Source organism: Lolium perenne, chromosome 7, assembly GCF_019359855.2.
Source record: "Lolium perenne isolate Kyuss_39 chromosome 7, Kyuss_2.0, whole genome shotgun sequence".
Taxonomy (NCBI): domain Eukaryota; kingdom Viridiplantae; phylum Streptophyta; class Magnoliopsida; order Poales; family Poaceae; genus Lolium; species Lolium perenne.
In genome coordinates, this window is record NC_067250.2 from 67,743,974 (window position 1) to 67,765,748 (window position 21,775).

The following is a 21,775-nucleotide window of genomic DNA, read 5'->3' on the forward strand; positions in this document are numbered from 1 at the left end:
TCCTCCGTTGTTATCTTGGGGGATATAGAATCCTAAAAATAACCCATTTTTTAACATAACTACCTACATTGATATGAAACATGTGTGGAGAATAATTCTAACTTATTTGAGAAACTGGAAAGTGCAATTCAATGACCTATGTTGGAAGGAGCTGAATTCATTCATGGATCTACTGATGGCAAGGCTCAAAGAATCCTTGAGTTGGAAGCAAGATGAAATGTACAAGCTTTGAGTGGATTGCATCATGGGCCCAAACAGCAAAAATGCTGTCATGAAGGAAGAGCATCTCTGACATATGTACAGGAGTATCTTGCGGAAGATGATTTGATCCATGTCGTGCTGTGAAGTGCTTTCATCACTCTACTTTCAGCACTGGCCTTACCTTCATAAGTTTCCATCATTTTTCCTCCACGTCAATTCTCCCGACGTTTTTTCCTGCAGCCCATGCATCGAATAGAGAATTCACAACCCACTTATCCTCCATTGGTTTCTGCCGCCACAACACCTCTCGCCACCACTTCCGACGCCGGGAGGTCGTTTTCCGCCATCGCTCAGTTTCCCTAAAAGCCATAGAACCTCATAGGAACCATAGTAAAAGAGTTTTCTAATCTTATGATATGGATTCAAATGAGAATCTCATGGTCATATTATTAGTGCAATAATTCTTTACTATACACAAGACATTTGCAAGAGTTATCTTGTAGTATGACTTATATTCTAGCCTGAATATCAAGTTCATTGAATTAGTGTGATAATTCTTTATTAAACATGAATTATTCTCTAATTTTTCATCCATGCACAATTATGAATCAAAAGTTCGATGACTGAGTGGTGTCCTTACCAAACAGTCCAAGTTAACAAAGTTCCAGTTTTCACCTTTGAAAGTCCATGAACACATATCTATGAAAGCCTATTAGAATGCCTAGATAGCCATCAAAAGACCATGTTCGCCGGATTTAGTCCCACAAATCCTTCGATTCCGGCCTTCTCAGTTCTTAACCAAATCCGAATTGGGGAAGTAGGTTTGGGGGAGGAGCATGTATGCAATTCGCTCGTCTTGGCTCCCCTATGTTCTTTCTCTGATAATAAAATTCTTCCCCTTGTGTGCAACGGAGAAGGGCTACCTTCAGCCATGTTTGGATGCGTTGGTTCCAGCCCAACTTCTGGGCTTCTTGGCCGTCGTTGGTAGGTACTTCTGCATCTGATGTTTTTTCTGTCGTTGGTTTCTTCCTCGCCTCCGGTTCCAGCAGTTGTTCTTCAGGGGCCGTTGGTTCAGTGCTTGCTCTGCTATTGCTATGTGGATTTGTAGCAAACTAGCAAATAATTATTTCTCTATAGGAGCACCTAAGTAACATGATAGTCAAGCTGATCCTTGCATATAAATTAGAATGATCTGTCGAATAGTTCAGACCTTCATATAATATATGTCGGGAGCTAAGATGGTAAAGGGATTATTTTACATAAATAGAGATCAATAAAATAAATATTATTGGTTTCAGTCTATTAAGTCATTAGATTCAATGATGGTAAACTTGGATAGTTTGAAGTATAAGTTTGAGAACACGAGCTACTGTTTTTCATACTTCGGCCGCTGGCTGTCAATGTAGTTTGAGATGCTATGTTTTATCATACTCCCTCCGTTCATTTCTATAATGTCTATAGATTTTTGGCATTTGTTTCACAATATAAGGCTGTAGCTTGGCTATTTTTCAATTACCCCCTCCACCGGTCAACTCCCACATGACATGCATGAAAAAAATCCATACAAAATAGGAAACAATTAATTGAGATCCTAATGCATGGCCCCAAGGATTGTTTAGATTTAGGAAGCAATGTTTTTTCTTTCCTTAATTAAACCTGAACATATATGGAGAGTCAACCAGACAGATTTGTGGGATTTGTTATGTTAAGTCAGAAAGTTATCGATTTCCCTAATTTTAGTCTGATCTCAAATCGTTCAGCCAGGGGGTCTTGTGTAAAAAATATTCTTGCGCTAATTTCCGTGCCAAAAAACTATAAGCACTATAGAATGGAACGGAGGGAGTACAATAATTCAGAAATTTAAAGAGACACTATTAGGTTTATGAACTAGAGTGAACCATGAGATTGTGTGGAGAACCCCTTACAGATATGCCAATTTCATGTGTTCACGGAACTGTTGTAGCCTAGATATAATATCCCTTCCTATAATCTTATCTAGCTGCCTCTGTTTCCTCCTAGCTTGTGTTCCCTCCTGGATTGCTACATACCTTACACTGGCCACCGTTCACCTCTTTGTCGGTGTTCCTTGCTAGATTGGCTTTCAGATGTCCGATTAAATCGCCACACGCTACATGGGGTTCACCATCTGGTGTGATTACACCATCAGCGGCAATGCTACCGTCTCCCAGCCATATGCCACCGTGAGCTGCCACCACGTAAATCCTGTGTTTGTGAAAGATTTTTTCCTTACACCAGTTGCCTCAATTCAGTCATCTGATTCGTGTTGTTCCCTGAGAATCATAGTTGAAAAATAGTAGTTTCTATGTGGATTTGTAGAACAGAAAGTTGAAAAATAGTAGTTTCTTGTATGTGGATTTGTAGAACAGAAAGTTGCAGAGGCAGTAGGTAAGAGCTGATTGTTTCAGCAGTTAGAAGTTGTTTTCGTGATGTTTTTCCTTTGCAGGTGAATACCCATGGCATAATATTTATAAACTTTTGTTGAGATCTGTGTGGGTTGATGTTTTTTTGTTATCAGTTGATTACTGTTTGCGACTTTGAGTCCATTAGCTATTGTTAGGTGAACAAAATTTGAAAGTGTGCCTGCGGATCAGCAATGCCATCAATGCAGTAAATTTCATGAATGTGCTGCATTTATACATGTTGAGTTCTACTTATAATAATCTATATAATTTCATATCAACTTGAGAAATTGGGCATTGGATTCCAGTGCGACCACTTTTGTACTGAGTGTCTTCCATGTAACCTGAGGAACAAATATCAGATGGTCATGGTTTGATACGTAAGTGGCATGGCGTTTGAGAGGCTTCAGGATGTTATGTTCGTATTTACTTCAGAATGTGAGAGTTTTGCACAAAATTTTCTCCAATTCAAACGATAATGGCCATCTTCTCTATTTTATATTGCATCAATCAAAGTTCAGAAACTGATATAACTGTGAAAGGCTTCTACCTGAGATAATGAATTTCTAGGTTGGTTAATATTTGCTTTCCAGGCAATGTTGGCGGATGCAGAAAGAATTGTTAAGCAAAGTGATAGTTTCCAAAGTTACTCTCAGAGGTCAGTCCTCTTTGACAGTATATGGGATGCCTTGTCATCTTTTTGGAGAATTTTCCCTTTTCTATACCAGGAGCATGTATAAAAAAGTTGATGTCATGGTTTCACCACTAACATATAAAGGGTATTTTACATGGAAATATCTTTGCCCTACCTTCTTACTTAGCCTGAAATTGTTTTTTTTTCTCTTTCCTTCTAAGTGATTCACAATCAGTGGCGGAGCTAGAGAATATATCACCAGGGTGCCTATGGGTGCCAAAGCATAGAAAAAATATTTTTTTTAGGGTGCACATGTGGTGAAAAATGATAATTTGCAAAGAAAAAAAATGTTCTACGCGGTATCCAGTGCAACCTGGTAGCTCTACGTAGATCCGCCAGTGTTCACAATAGTTCTATCTCAGATGGGGAAAAACTTATCTGTAACATTCAAATAAATTGAAATTAAGAAAATTTCAATGGTGGATGCACGCTTTTTATTTGTTTTTGTGATACTGATCATCTTCTCATGTAAGGATTAAATGAACTGATGTTATTCTCTCATTAAATAGAAAAATGAACTCTTGCATTTAATCTAGAATTTTTTTTTTTTCAAATACTTAACTTCCACGTATAATCTTGCCTCTTGGTAGTAATGATGCAACATAAATAGTGTACTGTTAAGTTGATATCCTGCTTGTGTGTCACACTGTCCTTGAACTGCTTTCTATACTTTTCATCTTCAGTTTAATCAGTGTAGTCAGAGATTTTGACAACGTTGTTGACTTTTAGATTGAATAACCATTTTAGCTATGCATCAAAATTAACATTTCAGACTATGACCATCTATTATTACCTCCTTTGCTGGTTCTATTTTTCAATGTGGTAGTGGAGTCATCGGTGGATGGTTTGTCTAAGTTTTGGATGCGCCTCGTGTGTTGGGAGGCTCCTCAATGAGCTTCTGGTTTCTATGGTTACAGTGAAGCTATTTTGCTTTGTCCTTGATCTATATTATTTGTTCCATATCTATTTTACTTGAGGATCACATTATCTCATTTTAGTTGAGGATCTCTGTTATAGGGCACATAGTCACCACACCAGCCACGAAAAAATAAAAATAATTAGAGCAAATGATGGCGCAGCAAAGCGCGTGGGGTCCTTATAGTACTTTTCTAGTAGTTATAGTAACATCAACGCCAAAGGTAGGGGAATCGGTGATGATTAGCCTATCCCCGGAACCAAGGAGAAACTCATAGTAATAGACCCAAACGAAGATGAAACTACAGTAAAATGTTACTCACTGCATGAAGAAAAACCTTGGAGTAGTGTGAACACGAAGTTACTACTGGACATAAAGGAAGAAGAGAGTAGTCCATCGTCGTATCAATACGAGGAGGGAGAGTGTTCCATGTATCCCAAGTAGGGGCATGCATGTACTTAAGCCTAAGCCCATATGAAGTTCTCACTTTTGAATACATTAGAAGCCTTACTATGGGGGTAGAATAAGCTATTACATATAGGAAAATGATTGTATCCCCCCGGGGGATCGCTTCCTTCCCAACCTCCGCACGCAGCGTGCGACGCGTGTCCCCCGAGGCCCACCTTATCGCTTCCTTCCTCCAATCCTTTCTTCCCCACGATACGTGAGAGAACAGAGCCAAGCTCCATGGTCGACCTCGCCGATGCGCCGCCGCCTGAGCCCGACCCTGGTACCCACCCCTCACCCAACCACAGCGCACCTCACTAGCGGTCCCCATGGATGCCGCCCCGAGCTCCGCCTACCGGCGGGATGTGGCAGAAGGGGCCCAGACCATGGCCTCAATGCTGCTCCTCCGTGCATCGCCCCGGCGGCTCACGACCTCGTGCTGCTCCTACCCCTCCCCACGGCGGCACGACCCATGCTGCTCCTCCGCAGCCCCGACGTCGTAGGCTCCCGCCGCGGCGAGGCCCGTCTCCGGCTGCGGCCGCTCCTCCATGAGCCTGCCCCGCGCGTCTCGGTGTCGTCGACTTCAAAGCCGGCGCCGCCTCCTGCTCTGACGTCGGCAGAAGTCCTAGACCTCACATGGCCTCCTCTACCTCCCATTGCCCCGCTCGCGGCCTCCTCCTCCCATGGCCGAGGTCATCAGGGCAAGTCGCCGTTGACTGTGCTGACGTACGGCCGTTGCCTTCCTCCTCATCGGCCATATGGATGTAACTCCGAGCGGCGGTCACTGCAAAAATGTGACAACGTTGCTACCATCGACATCCAAAGATGCTACCGACGTTGGTCGGTGATGCTGCCATCTAGAGGATCAGCGATGCTATAATTGTTTTTTGCTACAATTGTTTTGTTGTTTTGATTTTTAGTACAGAAATTGTAGCGAGTTCTTTATCGATATCTTCGATAAGGTTGGGTTTGCTTCAATAGTACATTTTTTGCTACAACTTTTCTGCAATTTTTCTACAATTGCAAAAAAAAATTGCTAAGGGGTTTCCGGTGAGGTCTCCGGTGAGTTCCCCGTCGATGTCTCCGACGATATCCACTTTTCCTACAATAGCACAATTTTTTGCTATAATTGTTTTATTGTTTTGCTACTTTAGTATAGAAATTTTGCTACGAGGTCTCCGGCGAGGTCTTCGTTAATATTTTCGATGATATTGGGTTTTGCTACATTAGCATTTTTCTGCTACAATAGCATTTTTTTTGCTACGAGCTCTCCGGCGAGGTCTCCGGCGAGCTCAGCCTATTTTGATTTCATGACTGAACCGTTTTTTGCTACAATGCAGTAAAAGCGGGTTATTTTTTTGCTGCCGGGGGGTGTATTTTTGCTATGTTCAGTAAAAGCAGATCTGGCCGTCCAAAATGACCGATCCGACGGCTGGCGACCCGGGGGCTGGGAAATCAGATCCCCGGGGGACGCCCAGCAGTTTCCCCGGGGACTTACTTCACAATGACGGATTTCACACTTAGATAAAGTGGATTCCGAAAACTTATTACCCTAGAGTCTACACGCTTACTAGGGAAATAACAAAATTCTGTTGTTCACAAAAACTAAATTGCTTGACTTGACAACACCTACACCTGGAGTCTACAGGCCTAGTGTGTTGGGAAAAGAAAAGAAATGCTAGATTTTCACAGTTCTGTATTCTAATGGGCTGTACATAGTTGTAAGGATCGAGAGGGCAACGACTAAGCTGCACATCTTTGTCCCTTTGATCATAGATTTACATCTTTCCACGTGCTCAAGTAGCTAACTATACACATCTGGTCGTTCCGATGCCCCTTGGATACAACTCACAGCCAGACATCAGATTTATAATACATGGAAGAATACAGGTCATTGCATGTAAACCATTGATGTCTGGCAATGACAAAGTGAGCTGTGTGAGCTGTGAAAAATAATTACTCTGACAAAAGTCAATGTCATGAACCGAATAGCTTATGTTTTTCTTTCATGGCCGCATCCTTGCATTTAGTAGCTCGTGAAAAATGCACTTGTGCTTAATGAATGTCTAATGATTAATTTATACTTCTAAGTTTAAAGGAAGATTACATAAATTATAAGTACTTTTCTAGTAGTTATAGTAACATCAACGCCAAAGGTAGGGGAATCGGTGATGATTAGCCTATCCCGGAACCAAGGAGAAACTCACCAAATGTTGATCGGCGCGCCATTGGCATGTTTCGGAGGTGCCTCAATGAGCTCAAGCTGAAAGAGTCTCAGCTCATCGGCAGGCGCTTCACATGGAGCAATGAGCGATCGTCTCCTACGCTCGTAAAGCTCGACCGCTGGTTCGCCTCCGTCAAGTGGGACGATCTGCATCCCATGGCCGCACTCACGCCGCTTTCCTCCTCGCTGTCGGATCACTGCCCCATCCTCATGTCCACGGCAGTGGAGTCCTCGACAGCACGTCGCTTCCGCTTTGAGCGCTTCTGACTCAAGCTTGACTGTTTTCATGACGAGGTAAAAAGTCTATGGGACAATGATGTCGATGGCAGCGTGCCGCCATCCAACCCCCTGGCCAAGCTGGAGTTCAAGCTTCGACGCGTCAGCCGCGGTCTGCAGAGGTGGAGCCAACATAAAGTTGGATCCGTCCGCGATCTCCTTTTGGTGGCCAACGAAATCATCTTCAGGCTTGACGCAGCGCAGGACATTCGGCCTCTGTCCGCTTTGGAGGTTTGGCTACGTCGGAGCCTTAAGCTCAAGGTGTTGGGGCTGGCCTCTCTCCACGCGGACCATTTGTCGACAGAGGGCGCGGGTGGCTGGGTTGCGTGACGGCGACGCTTCCTCACAATTCTATCGCATCATCGCTACTTCCAGGCGACAACGCAGCATGATCACCTCCCTGCGCTCTGGAGATCAGGTAGCGACTGATCTGCGGGACAAGGTCGACTTGGCCACTAGCTATTTCCTCAACCTCCTTGGCTCCGCTCAGCCCAGGGATTGCGATGTGTCGCTCGCCACCATTGGGCTGCAGCCGATCAACCTCTCCGGTCTTGAAGCCCAGTTCACCGAGGACGAGGTGCTAGCCGCTATCCATGCGATGCCATCCAATAAATCGCCGGGGCCCGACGGTTTTACCTGGGATTTCTACCGATACTGTTGGCTCACGATCAAGGTCGATGTTATGGCGGCCATGCGTGCAGTCTAGCTCGGGCAGGATCAGGGTTCTGAGGGCTTGAGCGCAGCTCTCCTTGCCTTGCTACCAAGAAGGCCACCGCGCATGACCTCAAAGACTTCCGCCCAATCAGCCTCGTTCCAGCTTTGCGCGCCTCCTCACCAAGGTGATGGCAGGCCGGCTCGCACCGTGGATGGATGAGCTGGTTGACAAGAATCGAACGGCGTTCATTCGCGGCCGCTGCATCCAAGATAATTTCTTGTTTGTCAAAGAAAGCGTCAAGCTCCTTCATCGGCGTAACATCCCGTCGTTGTTGCTCAAGATCGACGTGGCCAAGGCGTTTGATAGCATATCCTGGCCATTCCTTCTGAGCATCCTGCGGCAGCGCGGTTTTGGCCCAAGGTGGATTTGGTGGATCACGCTCCTCTTGCGCACAGCGAGCACCTCCGTGCTCATCAATGGCACCGTCGGGGACGCGTTCAGGCACGGCAGAGGGCTGCGCCAGGGCGACCCCATCTCTCCCTTACTTTTCGTCCTTGCCATGGATGTGCTCTCAGCTCTGTTTCGGACGGCCGAACGCGCCGGCGTCCTCGGCGACCTCTCCTCGATCGGCTTGCGTCACCGCGTGTCCCTATACGCCGACGACGTCGTCATTTTTGTCAGGCCGGAACTGGCGGAGCTCGCCACTGTGTGGGAAATTCTGGGCTGCTTTGGTTTGGCCTCGGGTCTCAACGCCAACCTAGCGAAGAGCAGCGCAGCACCCATTCGTTGCTCCGATGAAATGCTGGCGGCCATAGCTCCAGCCTGTCATGCCCAATTGCCCAACTCCCCTGCACTTACTTGGGTCTTCCTTTGTCCATCCGAAAGCCAAGGAAAGCTGAGCTGCAGCGGGTGCTTGACAAGCTGGCCGCCAAACTCCCGTTCTGGAAGGCTCGGCTCTTGACTCGGGAAGGTCGGTTGGTCTATGTCCAAGCAGTGATGACCGCTTCCGTCGTCTACCAACTGCTCTCCCTTGACCTAGACCCATGGTTCATCAAGGCTGTTGACAAGTTACGGCGTGGCTTCCTATGGGCTGGCCGAGAGGATGCGCAAAGCGGCTGTTGCGCCGTCGCTTGGCGCCTAGTATGCCAACCGAAAAGCCTCGGTGGCCTTGGCTTGCATGATCTTCGGCGGATGAACACGGCATTGCGCGCGCGGTGGCTCTGGCTCAACAAGGTTGACAATGACAAGCCATGGAGCGGACTCGGCCAACAAGGACTCGCTCGCGCTGTTCAACGCTTTCGTGCAGCTCGAGGTACGATCTGGCGTCTCCGTCCTTTTCTGGGAAGACGCTTGGATCAACGGCCTCACGGCAGCAGCCATTGCCCCATCCGTCGTGCTTTCTGTCCGGCCGGCGGTTCAGCGACGCCGCTCCGTCATGGAAGGACTAGCAGGGAACAGCTGGACCATTGACATCTTTGGTACCCTCACGATCGAGGTGGTGACTCAGTTCTGCGACTTTGGTTGGCAGTTCAAGAGGCAAGCCTCGCCGCAGATGAAGGGTCAGGCTGGGACATCTTTCGCTGGAAATGGTGCGGAGACGGCCTGTTCACGTCCCGCACGGCATATCGCATGCTTTTCCATGGCACGATCGGCCTGCCGGCCGCGCCCCTCGTCTGGCACTCCTTCGCGCCGCTCAAATACAAGCTGCATGCCTGGCTTGCCCTGGGCCGTCGCTGCTGGACCGCCGATCGACGCTTGCGACGCGGTTTTCCATCCCACACCCTCTGCCCACTTTGTGTTGCGGCTGACGAGACACTAGACCACATCTCCCTCCACTGTGCCTTTGCGGGGGAAGTCTGGGCCTGCATCACCCTCCGTCTGCGGCTACCGGACATCTCTCCAATCGCCAATCTCTGGATCACCGACTGGTGGGTCACAGCCACGCAGCGTTTCAGCTCCAGGGAGCGCAAGGGCGCGAACTCACTGATCACCCTTGCCTTGCGCAGTCTTTGGGTCGAGAGGACTGCACGCATCTTCGAGAACAAACACACCGCCGCGCCGCGCCGATCGTCATCAACCTCATCGTCGACGAGTGGCAGGGTTGGTTAGCTAGCAGACGTGGGATACAGGGAGGAATAGACTAGCTTCCTTAGTAGGATGGCAGATCCTGCTTCAAAACCGCCAAACGTGGATCCTTGTAACTCAACTATCTTTTCCACTTAATACAATAACGAGCAGATCTCCTGCGGGTTCTCGAAAAAAAAATAGACCCGGACGAAAATGAATCTGGTGTGACCAACCCTGGCTAAGATACAAAGACATCAGCCTTTTTTTCTGATGTGCTCTCATGACTTTGTTCCTAGGCAAACATGTATTAAACCTGTTGTTTAATAATAATGTTATTACTTCTTAATCTTACATAGAATACAGTTCCGATGTTCTTAATCAATTTGTATGTTCATCACTCTTAAATGCATACATCGAAAATATAGCTTAGCATCAAGCTTGTGACAAAGAGATGACAACGATTAGCACATTTCAGCCCAAAGCAGCAGTAAGAGCAATTACTAGGCCATGCCCAAACACTCTGGTGAGCCAGATACTTCTACCCTCAACTGAGCGAGGAGTATACATAGGATATACCGCAATTAACCTAAGAGGAGAATAATATCCTTGGTGCTGAATTCACAAAGAAGGAAGTCAACGATGCTATTTTTCAAATGGAGTTAAATAAATCTCCAGGACCTGATGGTTTTCCAGCTGAGTTCTACCAAATCTTCTGGGAAGTTATCAAGGGCGATTTAATGCCAATGTTCTATCAACTGCATTCAGGGGAACTACAGTTGTTCAAACTGAACTTTGGGGTTATTACTCTGTTGCCTGAAAAGGAGAATGCAGTTCAAATCCAGCAATATAGATCAATTTGCCTTCTTAATGTTAGTTTTAAAATATTCACGAAAGTCGCTAATACAGTTGCCGAAACAGTCATTAGTCCTACACAGTCGGCTTTTATGCTAAGACGACATATTCTTGAAGGAGTAGTTGTCTTACATGAAACCACTCATGAACTTCATCGGAAGAAAATGGATGGGGTGATATTTAAAATTGACTTTGAGAAGGCATATGATAAGGTAATGGCCTTTTCTTCAACAAGTTCATCCGAAGTGGTGTCAACTCATCGAGCAATTTGTCAAGGGAGGAAGTGTAGGGATCAAGGTTAATGATGATATTGGTTATTATTTCCAAACCAGAAAGGGTCTTCGCCAGGGTGATCCACTATCACCGATGTTATTTAACATTACTGCAGATATGCTGGTCATTCTAATAGCAAGAGCGAAAGAGGATGGACAGATAGGAAGTCTTATCCCTCATTTAGTTGACGGAGGAATTTCTATACTACAATATGCTGATGACACGATACTATTCATGGAACATGCCTTAGAAAAGGTTGTTAATATGAAACTAATTTTGCGTTTTTTTGAAGAATTATCAGGGTTGAAAATCAATTTCCATAAGAGTGAGATTTTCTGTTTTGGTAAGGCTAAGGAGGGAGATGAACAATACAAACAACTATTTAGTTGTGAAACTGGTTCTTTGCCCTTCAGATATTTGGGTATCCCAATCCATTATAGAAAGTTAAAAAACTCTGAATGGAATCTAGTCGAAAGTAGGTTCGAGAGAAAACTAGGATGTTGGGCTGGAAAATTTTTATCATACGGGGACCGTCTTGTATTGATTAACTCGGTTCTGACTAGTTTATCGATGTTCATGCTATCTTTCTTTGATTTACCTAAAGGGGTAAGGAAGAGATTAGATTTTTTCCCATCACGCTTTTTTGGCGGTGCGAGGAAAATAAAAAGAAATATAGGTTAACTAAGTGGAACCTGATTTGTAGACCTAAGGACCAGGGTGGTCTTGGGATTGAAGTCCTGGAGATTAAAGATCGTTGCCTACTTAGTAAATGGTTATTTAAACTTCTTTCTGAAGAAGGGTTATAGCAACAATTATTAAAAAACAAATATCTCTCGCAGAAAACCTTAGCAGAAGTTGAAAGTAAGCCTACTGTGATTCTCCCTTCTGGAAAGGGCTAACGAAAGTTAAAGGGGAGTTTTTCAGTAGAGGAAAATTTGAGGTAGGCTACGGAGAAGGAGTACGTTTTTGGGAAGATAAATGGTTAGGTGATCACACCCTTGCTTCTCTATCCTCAACTATATAACATAGTTAATCGTAAACATGATACGGTGGCAAATGTTATGAGCTCAACTCCGTTAAACATCGGTTTTAGGAGAAGACTAATTGATGATAAGTGGGATCAATGGGTACACCTATGCAAAGACTCATGGATATAAATCTAAATGACGATCAAGATAAGTTCGTTTGGGGCCTAACATCTTCAGGAAAATTCACTGTTAAATCTATGTATGCTGATTTGTTAAATGGAAATACTAGATATCTCCGTAAGTATCTTTAGAAGATAAAAATCTCACTTAAAATTAAAATCTTCATGTGGTTCCTCGGTAAGAAAGTCCTTTTGACCCGTGATAATTTAGCCAAAAGAAATTGGAATGGAATTCGTGATGCTGAGGAATCACTGAGGAATCAGTGGAACATTTGTTTATTTCATGTCCTTTTGCTAGGCTTATTTGGCGGGTAGTTTTTGCTGCATATAATATTCCACCTCCATCCAATATCACAAATCCGTTTGGGAATTGGCTTAATGGAACTGACAAAACTGATAAAGCTAGGATTCGCATTGGTGTTTCGGCTTTATGTTGGTCAATTTGGAATTGCAAAAATGATATTGTTTTTAACAAAAAAGACTACTAATTTTTTGCAGGTTATTCACACTATGGTACACTGGATCCAGCTATGACGCTTCTTGCTCCCGGAGGACCAGCGAGAGAGCATGGTTTCTAGATGCAACCGCCATCGAATGATTGCCCAGCATATTTTCTACAAGGATACTTGGCGATCTGTTAAGAGATTACAGCATGCCTAGTTTGCTCAGTCATTTACGTCTGTTTCGGTGGTTGATTTTTGTATCGATCCTTTGTGATCGTTGATTTGTAAACTTTGAACTTTCGTTTCATTAATAAAAGGATGTGTTCACCAACTACGGCCTGTCCGGGATCACCCCCATTTCGAAGAAAAAAAAACACTCTGGTGGGAAGCCGGAAACGAGTGACCCCTGATTGGTCCCACGATTCTAATCGTTGGCACTACACGGCCTACATGCAGAGAAGGATTCAAGACATTCATACTGGCCGCTCTAGAGTTCCCATGCCATCAGTTGGTAAAGCTATTGGACTTAATCAAGCACATTAAAAAGGCCGTGGGGCTTCATGCAGTCTATCGGACAGAGTGAAAAAACTAGGCTTGCATGCCAGCACTGGAAGGATCTCAAATCTACCCACAGCATTGGAGGAGATACAGTCTTCTTTCATTTTGAAAGGAACACAATTGCATTCCAGTACCCTGATACGCTGGGTAAATCACCCGGACGCAAGTTCACTACAAACTATGGAAGATGGTGAAACCAAACACACTGGCTGCCATGCCTTGACAGACGCCTCACACAACAAGTTCGTGAGCTACAAGCCTACAATGTTACAAGATCTTGGACACACATTAACTATTATTACATTGTCAAATGCCACACTCAGAATAGTTTTGATTTCTCTAACGAGTAGGCCCAGCGATGAGTAGTTACAGTCTGACGTCGTGATTGCCTGTTTCAAAGTGGTAACATCCATCTCCAGCTCCAGGCAGGGGCGTAGCCAATAGAATTCAGCATTGGGTTCATCTACCTAAAATTAGAGGGTCAAACTAAGTGCTAGTAGGTACTACGTAGCAGTTTAGAATGGATTAGTTTAGCATGGATTACTGCAGATCCATTGGTTTCATTTGAAGTTTCGAACCCAAGTAGGCAAGTACCCACCCATTACACCTTGGCTCCACCACTGTCTCAGGAGAACGTTGTTGCATCCGATCGCTGCAGAACAGTGGACAACATTCAGAAGGGCCTGGGCTTCAGCATGGAGGGCACACACAGGTACCTGCAACACGACCCGCAGCAATTGCTCCACCAGTTCCATTTCTAACGATAAAACCCAACCCTCCACTGCTGATTTCATCCTGACAAGCAGCATCAGTATTAGCATATTTGGAGGTATGATCCAGCGGCGCATTACTGGCTCCTGTTCTCTTTTCTTTAAGTGCCATAAATTCTGTTGCATGTTTGGACACAGAAAAAATCAGAGTTTTGAGCCGCTTCAAGACAACCCGAAGTCACAACCGGGCATGTACAAAGTCGAGCCATTCGGTGCAATATCGCAGTATTCTCAGTTTTGAATATACGATGCATCATTGTGGCTAGTTAGTTCTTAAAGGGATAATCTTAGCCATCCACCAGAAATAGAGACAAGGCAAAGTTATTTATCTCTGTTCGGAAAAAATATCGTAACATAGTGAACGGTTTTATTCCCACGAAGCCAGAAAACGAATTATACTTCACTCGATTAGTACTAATTAGCCTGGCATATAAAATTCTGAAAAGAAGACCCTTCGCTGGAAGATTCCCATTCATTCAACTGCAAGCATGCATGTTATTTATATATAGGCGCTTATACACTACTAGCAGTGTTCATATCTACACCTAACACGCGCACATGCATGCTGCGCTTTTTGGTTTTGCTTTCCCAAAAGAATGGAGAGGCAACATTGAATATTAGACAGCATGCATCTTGATCGACCATCAGAAGATAACCATGGATGAAGTTTCTTAGTTCCTCCATTCCCAGGTATCCAATTTATGGTATGTTTGCACCATTGTGTTTGTTAGCGACAAAGACATCCAAACTAGATATGTGAACATGTTTCAACAAGTTGGATTGTGGGAAATTACCAGGTGATAATATATGCATTTCCGTCGCACAGTACTGACGACAACGTTGTTGAACTTGTTGTATCCAATTTTTGTAGGATTGTTGCAAACGGTCTGTCCATCCGATAAACAGTTGGAATTGTTGAAATATGTGATGCTCTGCAATATCCAGGCGTAGCCATATGGTATTAGACGCCATACATAGAGCATTGTGGAGTGATTTCTTCTAATCCCGCAAGGAATCTTCACACGCACGTTAGCTAATGCCCTACCATTTGCTATGATCAATTGATTAACCTAGTTGCGTAGATCGAGCCCCATCAGTTGTTGTGAGTACTGTCACTTTATACCCAGCTAAATTACACATGCATGCTGCATGCGTGAGTCATTAGCGCTGTATTTTAATTAGCTTACCGCGTGTGGGAGGGTTGGGTTGGGTGAGGTATGAAACTACGACGCGCAATGCTCAACCTTATATGTATAGCGTGGTGGCGTACTAGCTAGCTTTAGATCAAATAATGGCGCATAATTACACACCCATCTTACTCTCTGCTGCAGTGGCAGCGGCACTGCTGCTGCTGCTAACATCGTCCGCAGCTGGAGCAGCAGCTCCGGCTCCGACGGTAGGGATGCCGGGTTGCGACACCAGGTGTGGCAACATGAGCGTGCCGTACCCGTTCGGCATGGGCCCATCCTACTGCTACCATTCACCGGGGTTCAAACTGAGCTGCGACCATGGACGGCTCCTCCTCGGCAACGGAACCTTCCAAGTCGCTGAGCACATCAGCCCCAGCTTTCCCAGATTGACCGTGGTTTACACCGGGGATATCCAAACTGACGGGCGCGGCCTCGGCACGTTCGGTGCCGGCATGGGGCTTGCCGACGACAGTCCCTTCTTGCTGTCAGGCGGGAACCAGCTCGTCCTCGTAGGCTGCAACGTGCGGGCGACGCTGAGGAACGGCAACGTCACCATGAGCGGCTGCTCCTCCTTCTGCCCCGACGGTGTCGACCAAGAACACATGTACATGCCGTCGAGGCTGAAGAGCAGCATGCTCTGCTCCGGCATAGGCTGCTGCCAGGCGCCCATCGTCGTGAACCGCGAGGTGCTTGCTGGATCAGGCGAGCTGGTCCCCATCACCTCCTACGACCTGGAGCTCGACTCCTTCGGGTGGAACCGCAGCCAGGCCAGGGAGGTGCCCGCCCGCGTCTTCATCGCCAGGGACGGCTGGTTCGCGCCCATGAGCATCTCACGCCAGCTCTTGTCCAAGGACTACCGCGCCGCCGCGCCCATGGAGGTTCCCTTTTGGCTCGATTGGGAGGTCATAGTTGGACAACAAGGCCCTTCCTTGTCGCCCAGCTGGGAGTGCCCTGAGGACGCGGCCCGCACAGTCTGCAGGAGCAACCACTCTGACTGCACAAGAGGTGAAAGATGGGGCTACACCTGCTCATGCAAGAACGGTTACGAGGGCAATCCCTACATATCCAACGGCTGTCAAGGTTCCATCGTTTTTCCTCACATATTCTATATACGCATACTTTTTTTAACAAGATTGTATATGTGCGTACACAGTACTTAATTTGATCCAGTTAAGCCTAGGATTTAAGATTCACAAATTAAATCATCAATCATGCCTTGTTTTACTAATCTGGGCCACTTCATCGATCATATACCCAAAACTAACGAATTCATGGATTTTTGAGGATATGTGTGCCTAAGACATGGTTAATGCACTCAAAATAAATTTGGCATGCTAGTTAACTCCTTTGCTAGTCCCTCCATTCCATATTAGTTGTCGTCGGATGTATCCATATACAAAATATGTCTAAATACATCCAACTCAGCTACAACTAATATGGAGACAACTAATATGAAACTGAGGGAGTATTATAATTTGGACATGCTATATATGCTGTGAGACTTTACATGTAGAATTTATATTATATACATGCAGACATCAACGAGTGTGGGGATTCAGAAAGAAATGAGTGCTTCGGCGAATGTACCAATACAGATGGATTATATAGGTGCGAGTGCCCATGGGGTACCCAGGGCGACCCCTACACTCCTGGAGGCTGCTTCCCTTTCCTCACAGGCAAGCGATGTACTAGTACTACCACTACAAATAGATTACTTTTGCTGCTTAAAAATATATGTTGGGTGTTTTAGATGCTGTCACTTTTGATTTCATAGGTTCATACACTCAATGATTTAAAAACCTTTTACTGGAAAAATAATTCAAATAGCATCTACCTTTTGAATCGAAGGTATAGTTAGCTTTTGCTTTGATTGTGATGGATACAATGAATAACTAAGGTGGTTTTTGCATGCCCCTGCAGGTAAATGCATCACGTCCTGCGGCAACATGACCCTGCCATACCCATTCGGCATAGGCCCTCTCGGATGCTACTTGCCAGGGTTCAACCTCACCTGCGACACAAGCAACCACCACACCCCACGGCTGATGCTCGGCAACTTCCAAGTCGTTGACATCTCCCTGCTCAACAACACTGTGCGCGTCATCAACACTGGCCTAGTTCTTGATATGTACGGTGGTCGCTACGGCACGGGTGGGGGTTCCATAGAATTCAGCCTTTGGGATGAGTGGCCCTACTCACTGTCGACCAGTAATGAGCTCATTCTGATGGGGTGCGGAGTACAGGCGGGTCTGTTGGGCACCGGGAAACCAGCAATCCTCAGCGGCTGCTCCTCATTCTGCCCCTCAAACGAGGAAGGCACCTACATCGTCGACCATGACGAAGACGATGACCAGTACTGTTATGGAACTGGCTGCTGCCAGGCACGCATCTCCATGTCGAGGGATGGCTGGCCCAAGGAATTCTGGATCAGTTGGATGGACTCCAACAGTGCCTGGGATGACAGATCGCCGCACTCGTATGCACTCATCGCAGAGGAGGGGTGGTTCCGTAAGCGTCGTGTGTCCACCGAGCTGTCGCACCACACTCCCAGCCTGGACATTCCCGTTGTTCTAGACTGGGAGGTCATGCAGTTACAGTCCGCCGCTGGCTCGCGGCCACCAGCCAACTTGAGCTCGCAGCAGCAGTATCTTAAGTGTCCTGGCATCTGTAGTAGAAAGAACAGCCTCTGTAAACAAAGGATCAGAGGCTATACGTGCCACTGTGCTGAAGGTTACACCGGGAATCCCTACCACGTCGACGGATGCAAAGGTTAGCATGCCCTTAAACGTATACATGTGTCAGTAGTTAATTTTCCCTAGCTGTTTCTCTAGTATATATATATGTATGTAATTACGGCAGTTCTTACTCTTTGTTTATCTCTGCAGGTGGCCGCAAGTATTTTAAAGGTGATCACTGCTACAGCTTCTATCTCCCGCGAGTATATATGAACTTACTGGTGTTCTGATTTACTACTCAGACTTGGCTTTCTCATAATTTCTGTAATATACATTCTCTCAGGTTTGAGCGCAGTTATAGGAGTTACTAGTGGGGCTGGCATTGTACTTTTTGTTCTGATGGCAATCCTCGTTTCCAAAAAGCTGAAATATCATAGAGAAAAAATGATGAAGCGCAAGTTCTTTGAGCAGAACCGCGGACAGTTGCTGCAACAATTGGTATCCCAGAAGGCTGATATTTCAGAAAGAATGATCATATCCTTAGAAGAGTTGAAGAAGGCGACAAACAATTTTGATAAAGCCCGTGAACTTGGTGGAGGAGGACATGGTACCGTATATAAAGGAATTTTGTCGGATCTCCATGTCGTAGCCATCAAGAAACCAAAGAAGGTGATTCAGAAGGAGATTGATGAGTTTATCAATGAGGTTGCCATTCTATCACAAATCAACCATAGAAATGTGGTGAAACTCTATGGTTGCTGTCTTGAAACAGAAGTGCCAATGTTGGTTTATGAGTTCATATCCAATGGTACCCTTCATGGTCATCTTCATGTCCAAGGACCAAAATCACTTTCATGGGATGATAGGTTAAGGATAGCAATTGAAACATCTAAATCTATAGCATATCTCCACTCGACAGCTTCAATACCTATCATACATCGAGATATCAAGTCAGTTAACATACTTTTGGATGACACTCTGACAGCAAAGGTAGCCGATTTCGGAGCTTCCAGATATGTTCCTGTGGATAAATCAGGGTTGACAACAATGGTGCAAGGAACAATAGGATATATGGACCCTATGTACTTCTACACTGGAAGGCTGACCGAGAAAAGTGATGTTTATGGCTTCGGTGTCATGCTTGTCGAAATGCTGACTAGACAAAAGCCATTTTTATATATGTCATCTGAAGGTGATGGCCTTGTTGCACATTTTTCTGCCTTGTTTGCAGAAGGAAAACTATCACAAATATTAGACCCACAAGTTATAGAAGAGGGAGGCAAAGAAGTCGATGAAGTGGCTGCGATTGCAGTAGCATGCATAAAACTAACAGGAGAGGGTCGTCCAACCATGAGGCAGGTAGAGTTGGCACTGGAAAGTGTTCAATCACCCAAACATCTAGGTGATGTGGCCGTGACAAAATCTGAGAAAGTTGGTCCATCAATAGATTTTTCATGGACTGAAAGTGGAAGAAGTTACAAGGAGTCTACCAGACAATATAGTATGGAGCAAGAGTTTGAGATTTCAGCAACATACCCACGATAGTCATGTTTACTTATGTATTGAACATGATTATTTGGGAGATTTGTGTATGATCGACGGTGCCTCTAATCCATTTCATTTGCTTGCAGATTTGTTGTATTCTAGTTCATTTTATTTCATTTGTGTAGAGTCATGACCAGCTAACTAGTTGAACTGTTGAAGAGGATTTCTCTACTTCGAATAGTTGGAAACTCACACCAGCTAGGAACTTCCATCTATGTATTAACGTTGGTTGCTGTAGTATTTGCCTTTGTAATCGTGCAACTGGTCATTTTCTTCTGGATTCGCAGCCGGGATACAAAAGCCCATGGTCAAATTGGCAGATGCAGCAGCGCTGTGTCCTCTGATCCAGCAATTGGATCCTCTGGACAAATAATGCTTCTTCCAATGATGATACACAACAAAAAGTTGCTACTCTGGCCAATGCACATGTCCATTTTGCTAAACATGCTTGGCCACCTGGGCAGCAGGCAGCACGAGGGAGTGGGAGACATCTCATCTGTCTAGCCTGTTCTTGTTGTCTATATCGGAGCCTACGCAGCCCGGTCATTCTAATTCTATCAAACAAACACCAAGGACACACCAAAAATTCTTTTTTTGCGGGAGACACAAAGAAAATTTTGCATCAATCAACATGTGATGAGAAAATTTAAGGCACCATGTCATGTTTTGTCTGCTTATTTGATTAAACTGCGGACATTGTCACTAGCAAGAGAAAAGGCAGTCCACAAAAGCACATGCCATGGACTCCATCATTTGGTCGCCTAACAGGCTGAGGGAGTGGGACGGCAGACATTTTTTCAAGGCAGGAGAAGCAGCAGGACAATTGAAGTTGCTATCAGACGATTTAATTTTCTTGGTACTTCTGTACCGCCTCACAGATATTTTCAAATTTTATACTCAGCTAGTGTCCAAGCAATGTCGGGATGGAAAAAATGTTAACCCAAAATGCACGTGTTCAAGCAATGTCGGGATGGAAAAAATGCTAACACAAGCCAAGAAGCGTTAGGAACCGATAGCTAGGTAACATACCTGGAATCGGAGTGTGCAGGTAGATATGTCACCGTAACTTGTCAGGCATCACATCTGAGCTCAACCTTGCCTGAACTCCCCGTTCTCAACGCCAATTCCCACAAATTCCTGGACTTCAGTGACACGGTGCTGCACAAGAATTCCGGGCTTCCGGCGAACACGAACTGGACGTGCGGCTCCGCGGGGGCATTTCGTCGAGCACTTGCCGGGCGCCCCGCTCCGAGCAAGTCCGCCAACCAGCGCGATGATTCAGAAAGGAGTGTGCTGATTTAACAGGAGCCTCCCCGCCCCTGTCCAGAGAACGGAGATGACGGCTCGATGGCGGCGAGCGCACGCCGGGTCAGCGGCTGGCAGGCCACCGGAGGCGAGAGGAACCGGCGGGCGGATATGGGCGGAAGAACAGAGGTTCTTTCTCCTCTGAGGCCGTTTTTTTTCACGTCGCTAGTAGGGCACCGCCGCAGGCCGCACAGCCCGCACCCTTCGACATTGACATGGGCCAGTCGATGGGACTCAATTATTTTTGACTGTTTCTTTCATTTCATTTTTTATTATTATATCTTTATTTGGATGTTACTATTTTGTTCTCTGTTCTTCGAAAAAATACATTTTTTGCCGGGAAAAATACAAGAATATATCCACATACAAAAATTGAGTATTTCTTAATAATCTTGAACATTTATTTGCAAAATATAAACATCTTTTTTAGATGTATGGACATTTTTTAATATAAGTGGGTACCTTTAAAACTACATGAAAATTTATTTTTTATATAGGTGAGCACATTTTTGAGAGGTAAATGATCGAAGAGCGCTACAAATGAAACACACCGAAACAATATACTAACGAAAGGGCATTGAGAAAGGTGTTCATGAAATCATTGTGATATTGAAGTCTAAATGTATCCCTGTGAGTACCTATCATACTTGTCAGAATCGTGATTCTACTATGCGTTTATATGATTTTACGACCCAAATTGAGTGGAACAATGATACATTCTACTAAGTAGAACCTAAGATTTTACGATTCTAAAAGTTAACATTCTATGGTTTGCGATTCTAGTATAGATGTCCTGATCCGGTTCAAAACTCCACATTGGCACGGGATTACACGCCACCATGGCGGCAGGGCTAGATGACGAAAAACATAGTCGAGGAACGCCAGCACCGCCGTGTTGTCCTCGGAAGGGACACCTTACACTAGATCCATTGTCGGCCACGGAGCATAGCACCATCGCAAGACATGAACTAGAAAACTTTATTAATCCTTGCTGTCATTGGAGCCTGATAGGGTAAAGGTGGCCGATCTTTCGATGAGAGTATGATAGCGTCGATTTGTTGGTGGAGTTCGTGCTTGATGATCCGACTACACGTGCAAAGCTCGTGCGCCAATGCAA

The 21,775-nt window shown here is 45.3% G+C and overlaps 1 protein-coding gene and 1 long non-coding RNA gene across 2 annotated transcripts; one reads left to right on the plus strand and one right to left on the minus strand.

The window, feature by feature from the left end:
* Nucleotides 1–13,251: 13,251 nt before the first annotated feature.
* Nucleotides 13,252–20,827, minus strand: LOC139834233 (uncharacterized). Its single transcript, XR_011749816.1, has 2 exons — nt 20,383–20,827; nt 13,252–13,968 (listed from the first exon to the last, which is right to left on the minus strand). It is a non-coding gene; the product is annotated as an uncharacterized lncRNA (long non-coding RNA).
* LOC127315952 (wall-associated receptor kinase 3) lies at nt 15,346–19,462 on the plus strand. The gene is made up of 6 exons (XM_071823218.1): nt 15,346–16,011; nt 16,043–16,246; nt 16,647–16,809; nt 17,054–17,902; nt 18,019–18,039; nt 18,152–19,462. Exons 1-6 carry the CDS (start codon nt 15,346–15,348, stop codon nt 19,351–19,353), a joined length of 3,105 nt encoding a protein of 1,034 aa, XP_071679319.1. The 3' UTR covers nt 19,354–19,462.
* Nucleotides 20,828–21,775: the final 948 nt, after the last annotated feature.